This window comes from Oncorhynchus keta, chromosome 28 (assembly GCF_023373465.1).
Source record: "Oncorhynchus keta strain PuntledgeMale-10-30-2019 chromosome 28, Oket_V2, whole genome shotgun sequence".
NCBI classification, from domain to species: Eukaryota; Metazoa; Chordata; class Actinopteri; order Salmoniformes; family Salmonidae; genus Oncorhynchus; species Oncorhynchus keta.
This window is the reverse complement of record NC_068448.1, coordinates 63770792-63781576: the sequence shown is the minus strand read 5'-3', so window position 1 is coordinate 63781576 and position 10785 is coordinate 63770792. Positions and strand designations below refer to the sequence as shown.

General features: G+C 48.6%; 1 protein-coding gene across 1 annotated transcript in view; it reads right to left on the bottom strand.

The window, feature by feature from the left end:
* The window catches only part of LOC118361669 (APC membrane recruitment protein 2-like), a 5342-nt gene extending 1336 nt beyond the window's left edge, over positions 1–4006 (bottom strand). The window contains exon 1 of the mRNA XM_035741790.2: positions 1–4006. This exon is cut by the window's left edge and continues 1336 nt beyond it. Within this exon, the coding sequence (XP_035597683.1) occupies positions 1826–3829 (2004 nt within the window). The 5' untranslated portion in view covers positions 3830–4006 and the 3' untranslated portion in view covers positions 1–1825.
* Between the last annotated feature and the right edge of the window lie 6779 nt (positions 4007–10785).

The window sequence follows — 10785 nt, the reverse complement described above, 5'->3', positions numbered from 1 at the left end:
TTGTTAACAAGTTAATCGGCTATTCATTGTATTTCAAAAGTGATATTGAATTGTGTTTGGTTGTCAACGTAACCAAATATCAACATGTGAAAGATATTTATCTTCTGCTTGGATAGTTCCATCTGTGCCACTGACTTACTCTGGCTTTAATTCCAGTTTGTCTGCAAATTAATCATTGATATGTTGGATTATTACATATGATTTTTCTATGTTGAAATTTGGTTACCGTGATGCCATTATTCTCTGGTTGAAATTTCACCTTCAAAACAACAGGTTGATATTTTCCACGTAGATTCCACGTCACAATACATTGACAAAGTACGTTGAAACACTGTTGATTCAACCAGTTTGTGCCCAGTAAGGGGGGTTCGCAGTGAAGGTTGTTTGCGGTGTCTCATGAAACATTATCTTATAAAAAGAGTATGAAAACCAGTGAAGAACAAATTACTCAGTAGAAAAAAACATTGTATTAATGTGTCCTGGTCGAGAAGAAAGTAATCCTGTGTGTGTGTGTGTGTGTGAAAGAGAGTCCTTGACGTGGTGTGTGTGTGTGTCCTTAGTGTAGACTGTGTTCCCTGAACCTAGTGCCTTGTGTTCCAGGCACCTCATGCAGCAAGAGAGGAGTGTTCAGTGGTCGTTCTTCAGTCAGTAGAGGAACATTCTTCAATGCTGTCTCACTATTGCGTTACTTATTCCGTTTTTTTATTGGTCAGTTTGTTATAGTTGTTCATTCCAGAGAGATTGAACCTGCTGCTGTTTCTCCAGTGCGAGGTCATCACAGTACAGTAGTTGCTCGTTCGAGTGGTGGAGCACATATGGTCCAGAGGAGAATGTGTGTGTTTGTCATTCACTTAGGGCGATTAAGTTTTGTGATGTTGTTTCTTGGTTATGTTCACTGGCAAGGTGAGGTGTTGTATCCGGTGATCTCCATGTACACCTTAGTAAAAATACATTTATAAATGCTTTCTGATTGTTTTTAGCAATGTTGTCACCACTGTTATCCACTGGTACTTTAGAACTGGGAGAAGTACAGTCAACAGTACACCCCACATTGCCACGGGAAGTAGGGGTGCTGAAGAAAATTACAAAAATAGTTTTTTTTAAATCACAAAATTAGTGCACTGGGTCTTTAATAGTCCTGTATTGCTCCTCTGTAGCTCAGCTGGTTGAGCATGGTGCTTGTAATGCCAGAATAGTGGGTTTGATTCCCGGGACCACCCATACGTAGAAATAATTGCACACATCGCTTTGGATAAAAGCGCCTGCTAAATGGCATAAAAAAAGATGTAGATGAGGATTGAGACTGTGAATGTAGTCTGGGATTAGGAGGTAATTAGTTAACAATTAGATTATTACAAACTGTTTCATTAGATTAGGCCGTCATTAGATTAAACACGTGGTATCATATAAAAATCTGTGTTTCAGAAACAAGGACTTGAAGAGAAGAAGAAAAGCTTCTCTAGTCATTCCTAGTGGTGTGCAGTGCAGTTGAATTCTGTGACCATTGTTTACATATTCAAAAGCGCTGAGAGTTGTCGAAAATGTCTTTAAGTCTTTAAAAGTGTCCCATACACATCATTTCAGTGATGCTGCACACACAAGTCCAGTGATGTAGATTTTTTGTTTTTAACTTTATCTTTTGGAGGCGTGACCCACCAGAACCAATGGAAGAGTTGTTTAGAGCTCATATCACTCTCTTTCAAGTCTTTATCATTGTCTGATGCATTTCACAATACACCAGTCCGGCAATGTCATACACACTAGTCCAGTGATGTTGTCTAGTTCTAACCAAAGACATCAAAGTCCATGGCTGCCTCGTCCAGACTTACTTCCTGGGGGCTGGCCCTCGTGTAGCGTTGCCGGGCTTGTTCCTAGGGCGACGGACTGGCACCTTGGAGACAGGGATCCTGGTCCGGGCTGGGGGAGGAGCTTGGGTGGGTGTGTCAGAGGGAGGAATGGCTGTGAGGACAGTGGAAAGAGCTGATTGGCTCACTGAGTGAGGGGGTATGTTCTGTCTGACACTAAGAGGGATTTTGGACTCGCGGGGAAGGCTAGTGCTTCCCTTCATCGAGCGAAAAGATGAAGAGGAGGAAGAGGAAGGAGGAGTAGTCTGGGAGGGAGCGCTGCGTTTGTAGTCGTCAGTGGAGAGGGAAGGAGTACTTGTGAGATCTTCTTCCTCCTCCTCTTCCTCTTCATCAGATCTGTCCAATTCCTCATTGTAGAGGTCGTACAGCGCGTCGCCAGAGCAACTGTCACGCGATAAACCAATCCTCTGGTTCCGCAGGAAGCCGTCGTCAGGCGTTGCCGTGGGGGTTGCCGAGGGCGTATCCCAATAGCCCTCGTCTCTAAGGGCCGGGACATCCTGTTGGGGCTGGACCTCCTCCTTAGTGTCCTTCTCATTGGGCAAAGAGGTTTGACGGGCAGCATGAGTGGGGAGTTTACTCATCCTTCCTCCCCCCACTAAAGGGATCTTGCTGAGTCCCAGAGACTTGACCTGGGGGGGTTTCCGCTCTGTACCCCTGGGGGGAGCCGGGTGAGAGCTGGGTCGGGGGAGGGCGGGGGAGTTCTCTCCCCCAGAGGGGAGCATGTGCCAGAGCCCCTGCATGTCTGCGTCGTCCACCCCGTCAGGGCTGGCCATCTCCTCGCCACCCCCCATGTAGGCCACCACGCCGCTGCCAGAGGGCTGCTGAATCGGGGCAGAGTGGGAGGGCATCAGCCGTGCCCTGGCTGGGAGGGGGGCAGGGGCGGAAGTGGGGGTAGGGGTAATGCTGGAAGGGGTGGCATGGTTAGTAATGGAAGATTTAGCTGGGGAGCTGCGTACTACCCCTCCCCCACTGCTACTACTACTACTGGTGACACTTCCTCCTCCTCCATTTCCTCCTCCCACGTTTCCTGCCACCTCCTCCTCTGCGTCTGCGATGATATCACCGCATCCTGTCAGCGAATCAAAGCTCTTGAGCGAGGTGACGTCAGTGAAGAGGAGTGAACAGAGCCGGTCCACTGAGGGTTCAGAGGTGGGGTCACACCGATCCAGAGGGGGGGTGGCCGTTGCTGAGGAAATGGACGTTTTGGTTCTTGAGTGAAAGGCAGAGTGAAGAGGGGAAGGGGATGGTGTATAGGGGAATTCTGACAGGTTTGTCGTCATGGCAGTAGAGTGCGTGAGTGGTGTTGTGGCGTTGTCTGCAGGAGAAGTTCTTGCTGATTCTGTGTTTAGCTCAGCTTCCAAGCTCCCATTATCCTCCTGTGGTGATTGGGGCTGGGGTTCAAGGGTCAGGGTGACGTCTTTCACTTCCTCCTTTAGAATCACATCTCCCTCTCTCACCTCCCTCCCCTCAGTTACCCCCACCTCTCCCTCCATCACTCTCTCCTTCCGCCGCCACCTTATACTACTAAAGAAGCCTTTTAAACCCCTCCCCCTGCTTCCAAACCCTGTATTCTCATTAGCTCTCACACTTCCTCGTCTGAGCAGCGAAAAGAAGCTCAGTGATTTGCTGAGAGACCTCACCTGTCCCGCCTCTGATATTCCAGACTCCTCCCCTCTCTGTCCATCTGTCTCCGAGCTTGTTAGTCCATCATGCGTTTTACTCCTGACGAGCTCGTTAGCCGCCCCCACAGAATTCCCATTCACAGAATTCCCATTCTCGGAATTCCCATTCCCATTGGCTTCTTTGTTCCTGAAGGAGAAGAATCTGGCCATTCCGGAGCTGGAGCGTCGTTTTCCAAACAGCTTTAAGGCTGCTTTGTTGATCTTCCCTGGCGGTTGGGGGTCGCATGGGGGAACAGAAGGAGGAGGTGGAGGAGGTTCCACGCATTCTGACTGCACCTCCATCTTCTAGCTATCTCTATCACTCTATTTTTCCTGCTGTTTCCCTCTGTTCCTCTCTCTCTCTCTCTCGCTCTCTCTCTCTCTCTCACTCTCTCTCTGTCCTGCAAGCCTGGTACTCTCTCGCTTGCTCACTGGTTCTATCTGATGCGTGCCTGTTGGTTTTCCCTCTCTCTCTCTCTCTCTCTCTCTCTCCCTCTCTCTCTCTCAAACACACACACGCAGGGTGCTACTCCTGACTGTATCCATGGCAACTGGTTGGGCTAAGCAGCTTTCGTCAGAGTTGGCGGACTGCCCATGTCTCTCCTCCTCCCTCTCTCCCTCCCCCTCCCCACCCGATCAGCACCATGGCTCCCTCTCTTCTTTTCTGTCCTTTATTTATTCATCTTTGTTTACGCCCCCAGATGAGTTCCTCCCATCAAAGTGAGACATAGAGAGAGACTGACTTGTGCTGCACTACTGTGTGTGGTTGTGTGTATGTAGTTGTGTGTGTGTGGGTGTGTGTACGTGTTTGTGTTTGTGTGAGATTTCAATAGTACGTTAGACAGATGAGCTTGTGTTTGCTTATGAATGTGTGACCTATACAGAACTTACATAATAACATGTGTGTATGTGTTCAGAAGTAAACACTTTAAGTATAAAAACTGACCCCCTCAAATCCCACTCAGATGAGAAGACTCAGTTGTGTAGTGTTTTTCCCCCATTGCATGTGTGTCTGTGTGTCTGTGTGTGTCTCTCTCTGTGTGTGTCTCTCTCTCTCTCTGTGTGTGTGTGTGTGTGTGTGTGTGTGTGTGTGTGTGTGTGTGTGTGTGTGTGTGTGTGTGTGTGTGTGTGTGTGTGTGTGTGTGTGTGTGTGTGTGTGTGTGTGTGAGTAGATCTGCTGATCAGTGGAATGAAAGGGATAAAGCATGCATATAGATTTAGAGAATTATTTCAGCATTGCTAATGTTCTCAACACACACTCACTCACTCAGTCACACACACACACCTCCAGTAGAGTTTGGCCTGGCAGTATACAACATATGGCAGTATACAACATATGGCAGTATACAACTAACCCTGTTCCACATGGAGTCAAGGGCCATGTGTCCAATGGGAAATGACAGCTAAGAGACAGTGGTCTAACAGTCTCATCTAAAGAAGACTGACTGTTGAAATAGATTTTTTTGTGTTGTGTATTTGACCCAATGAAATAAATACATACAGTACATGTATAGTACCTGTATATCATACCGTTTTGTTCTGTCTCCCTCCTTGTGTTTCGTCCACAGACTCTGTTTCATTCTCTCCTTCCTATATGAGTACTGCTTATGTCCTCAATCTGTACTATCCTTTTTCTTGTCCTTTTCTATTCCTCCAATCCTCCCTATCTCCCCTCAGCACCCGACCTACTTTTAGCCGCTCTCCTCGCTCCTTCCCTCCTCCCCCTCTTCCTTCCTAGTTTTGAGGCACGGGACCCATCTTCCACCTCATTGCTATCAAACAATGTCTTCATTCACATGCTGGAGGCTACCAACATCCACACAGACACACACACAAAGACAGGTGAGGGCTTCCCCAGAGTGAAGCGCTGAGGTGGATCTCCTTATGCTCTTTCCCAGCCAACTCTATTAGATAGAGCCTAACCAGGCCTGCCTGTCTGTCTACCTACCTTCCTGTCTGTCTGCCTGCATGTCTGCCTGTCTACCTACCTTCCTGTCTCTGCCTACTAGCTTGTCTACCTACAGTACCTACCTGTCTGACTGCCTGCGAAAATAGTATGTTACTCTCTATCTCTCTCTCGATTGCGTGTTTTTTCACAGGCCCCCTGGGTTGATCTCATCACTAAATGGGACAGTTAGAGGACATTACAGAGTGTTACTGAGTGTGTGCGTGTGTGTGTGTGAGAGAGAGAGAGGTATCTGTCTATTGACTCCATATTCAGACCAATGACTCAATCCATTGATGGGCTGAAGCAGAGTGGAGTGGATTGTGAGAGTGGTTGGCATGGTAACAATTATTGGATGGATCAGGCCGTGAATAGCCATGTTATTCATATCTGCCTTATTAGACATCCGTCTGGCCATAGTGGTAAGGACAGATTTGATGGATTTAAGAGGTCATATCTTCTGCTCTGAACAATACAAATTTATAACCCTTCCTCTAATACAGAATTAATAACACACAGTACACAGACATGTGCATGCAGACAGACTGGTCACCCCCTCTGTAGCCCCAGGAGTCTTGTAGTGAGTGGTTTTGGGGGTAGGGACTCTTGGAAGAGTGTCTCCTCAGTGTGGCTGGGTCAGAATTAGACTAATCCATGTGTGTGTGTGTGTGTGTGTGTGTGTGTGTGTGTGTGTTGTAAGCCCCCCAGGATTACTCCTTGTGCTCTTTTGTTCCTGTAATGAACAGGGAGCAGCTTTAGGTCTTATTAAGTGACATAGAGCCACTCCCCCCGTTGTGACATAGTATGAATATACACACACTCCTATATTAAAATCACATGTACAGTTCAGTCAACAAATTGTATTTGCTGTCTTAGGACTGGTCTAAATGTGAGCATGAAAAGGGAACATGTAGATACAAAAGTATGTGGACATCCCTTCAAATGAGTGGATTCGGCTATTTCAGCCACACCCGTTGCTGACAGTTGTATAAAATTGAGTACACACCGACATGCAATCTCCATAGACAAACATTGGACCATACTGAAGAGCTCAGTGACTTTCAATGTGGAACCGTCATAGGATGCCACCTTTCCAACACATTAGTTTATCAAATTTCTGCCCTGCTAGAGCTGCCCCAGTCAACTGTAAGTGCTGTTATTGTGAAGTGGAAACGTATAGGAGCAACAATGGCTCAGCCGCAAATAGGCAGGGCACATAAGCACAAAGTGCTTAAAAATCATCTGTCCTTGGTTGCAAGGAACACTTACTACCTAGTTCCAAACTGCCTCTGGAAGCAACGTCAGCACAATAACAGTTCGTCGGGAGCTTCATGAAATGGGTTTCCATGGCGAGCAGCTGCACACAAGCCTAAGATCACCATGCACAATGCCAAGTGTCAACTGGAGTGGTATAAAGCTCGCCGCCATTGGACTCTGGAGCAGTGGAAACGTGTTCTCTGGAGTGATGAATCACACTTCAACATCTGGCAGCACGACGGAAGAATCTGGGTTTGGAGAACGGCAGGAGAACTCTACCTGCAGAGTGCCAACTGTAAAGTTTGGTGGAGGAGGAATAATGGTCTGGGGCTGTTTTTCATGGTTCAGGTTCAGGCCTTAGTTCCACTGAAGGGAAACCTTAATGCTACAGCATACAAACATTCTAGATGATTCTGTGATTCCAACTTTGTGGTTGGAGGAAGGCCCTTTCCTGTTTCAACATGACAATGCCCCCAGGCACAAAGAGAGGTCCATACAGAAATGGTTTGTCGAGATCGGTGTGGAAGAACCTGACTGGCTTGCACAGAGCCCTGACCTCAACCCCGTCGAACACCTTTGGGATTAATTGGAACGCCGACTGCGAGCCAGGCCTAATCGCCCAACATCAGTGCCCGACCTCATTAACGCGCTTGTGGCTGAATGGAAGCAATGTTCCAACATCCAATGGATAGCCTTTCCAGAAGAGTGGAGGCTGTTGTAGCAGCAAAGGGGGGACCAACTCCATAGTAATACCCATGATTTTAGAATGAGATGTTCGACGAGCAGGTGTCCACATTTGGCCATGTAGTGTATATGGAGCGTGTGTGTATGTGTGGGTGGATGTGCATGCAGGTATACTTATCCCTCAGTAGTGTCATGGCTGTCTGGGGTGTAGAACGTAGCAGAATGTTGGCGTGCTATGGGAGAGGGTAGGGGAACCATGTCGTGTAGAAGACCTGTTAATGTTTAATGGAAGTTAAAGTGCAACGGGACTAAATTGCTTACGGAAGCACACTTCATCATGTAGAGGGAGAGAGAAGTGTAGGGAGTGAAGTCTTGTCTATGCAGTCCAACCCTTCAGCAGACACTCTTGACATAGTGTTTGTGTATGTATAGTAACAGTGACCTCCAGAGCTCATTTACAACAAGGACCTTCTTGTCTCAGGCTACAGGGTTTTAGCTGGTCTTTGCTGAAAGCTGACACGAGTATAGAGTAGCAACAATGTATTGGTGAAAACAGACATAATCACACACACAGGCTTGGAATAAAAGGCCTGGTAAAGTACCTTGGTACAGTGTCTTCATGGAGGTTTGCAGAGAGCTGGTGGAACTAGTTCAATGCCCATGCAGGGCATATTCATAAATCATTTAGGAGCAAATGCTTTACCCCCCTCCCCCAGTTACATTGTGAAGTTTGTCTGAAAGTATGTTCACACACACAAGTAATACCATCTGTACACTGTAGCTTGTCAGTGTGTGAGAGGGATCAGAGAAATGGTTTAGGTCAATTTGTATAAACCCATTCCAGACAGTCTAATCCTAACTCTGTTACACTACTGTAGTGACTGCTGTGGGACAGCAATGTCCTGACCTCGGCCGTCGTGGGGTTACATTATACACTGTAGTGACTGCTGCGGGACAGCAATGTCCTGACCTCGACATGGGCCGTCGTGGGGTTACATTATACACTGTAGTGACTGCTGTGGGACAGCAATGTCCTGACCTCGGCATGGGCCGTCGTGGGGTTACATTATACACTGTAGTGACTGCTGTGGGACAGCAATGTCCTGACCTCGACATGGGCCGTCTGGGGTTACATTATATACTGTAGTGACTGCTGTGGGACAGTAATGTCCTGACCTCGGCATGGGCCGTCGTGGGGTTACATTATACACTGTAGTGACTGCTGTGGGACAGCAATGTCCTGACCTCGGCATGGGCCGTCGTGGGGTTACATTCTACACTGTAGTGACTGCTGTGGGACAGTAATGTCCTGACCTCGGCATGGGCCGTCGTGGGTTACATTATATACTGTAGTGACTGCTGTGGGACAGCAATGTCCTGACCTCGGCATGGGCCGTCGTGGGGTTACATTATATACTGTACAGTGACTGCATGGGCCGTCGGGGGTTACATTATACACTGTAGTGACTGCTGTGGGACAGCAATGTCCTGACCTCGGCATGGGCCGTCGTGGGGTGTAGTGACTGCTGTGGGACAGTAATGTCCTGACCTCGGCATGGGCCGTTACATTATATACTGTAGTGACTGCTGTGGGACAGCAATGTCCTGACCTCGGCATGGGCCGTCGTGGGGTTACATTATATACTGTAGTGACTGCTGTGGGACAGCAATGTCCTGACCTCGGCATGGGCCGTCGTGGGGTTACATTATACACTGTAGTGACTGCTGTGGGACAGCAATGTCCTGACCTCGGCATGGGCCGTCGTGGGGTTACATTATATACTGTAGTGACTGCTGTGGGACAGCAATGTCCTGACCTCGGCATGGGCCGTCGTGGGGTTACATTATATACTGTAGTGACTGCTGTGGGACAGCAATGTCCTGACCTCGGCATGGGCCGTCGTGGGGTTACATTATATACTGTAGTGACTGCTGTGGGACAGCAATGTCCTGACCTCGGCATGGGCCGTCGTGGGGTTACATTATATACTGTAGTGACTGCTGTGGGACAGCAATGTCCTGACCTCGGCATGGGCCGTCGTGGGGTTACATTATATACTGTAGTGACTGCTGTGGGACAGTAATGTCCTGACCTCGGCATGGGCCGTCGTGGGGTTACATTATATACTGTAGTGACTGCTGTGGGACAGCAATGTCCTGACCTCGGCATGGGCCGTCGTGGGGTTACATTATACACTGTAGTGACTGCTGTGGGACAGTAATGTCCTGACCTCGGCATGGGCCGTCGTGGGGTTACATTATATACTGTAGTGACTGCTGTGGGACAGCAATGTCCTGACCTCGGCATGGGCCGTCGTGGGGTTACATTATATACTGTAGTGACTGCTGTGGGACAGTAATGTCCTGACCTCGGCATGGGCCGTCGTGGGGATATATTATATACTGTAGTGACTGCTGTGGGACAGCAATGTCCTGACCTCGGCATGGGCCGTCGGGGGTTACATTATATACTGTAGTGACTGCTGTGGGACAGTAATGTCCTGACCTCGGCATGGGCCGTCGTGGGGTTACATTATACACTGTAGTGACTGCTGTGGGACAGTAATGTCCTGACCTCGGCATGGGCCGTCGTGGGGTTACATTATATACTGTAGTGACTGCTGTGGGACAGCAATGTCCTGACCTCGGCATGGGCCGTCGTGGGGTTACATTATATACTGTAGTGACTGCTGTGGGACAGCAATGTCCTGACCTCGGCATGGGCCGTCGTGGGGTTACATTATACACTGTAGTGACTGCTGTGGGACAGCAATGTCCTGACCTCGGCATGGGCCGTCGTGGGGTTACATTATATACTGTAGTGACTGCTGTGGGACAGTAATGTCCTGACCTCGGCATGGGCCGTCGTGGGGTTACATTATATACTGTAGTGACTGCTGTGGGACAGTAATGTCCTGACCTCGGCATGGGCCGTCGTGGGGTTACATTATATACTGTAGTGACTGCTGTGGGACAGCAATGTCCTGACCTCGGCATGGGCCGTCGTGGGGTTACATTATATACTGTAGTGACTGCTGTGGGACAGTAATGTCCTGACCTCGGCATGGGCCGTCGTGGGGTTACATTATATACTGTAGTGACTGCTGTGGGACAGCAATGTCCTGACCTCGGCATGGGCCGTCGTGGGGTTACATTATATACTGTAGTGACTGCTGTGGGACAGCAATGTCCTGACCTCGGCATGGGCCGTCGTGGGGTTACATTCTACACTGTAGTGACTGCTGTGGGACAGTAATGTCCTGACATGGGCCGTCGTGGGGTTACATTATATACTGTAGTGACTGCTGTGGGACAGTAATGTCCTGACCTCGGCATGGGCCGTCGTGGGGTTACATTATATACTGTAGTGACT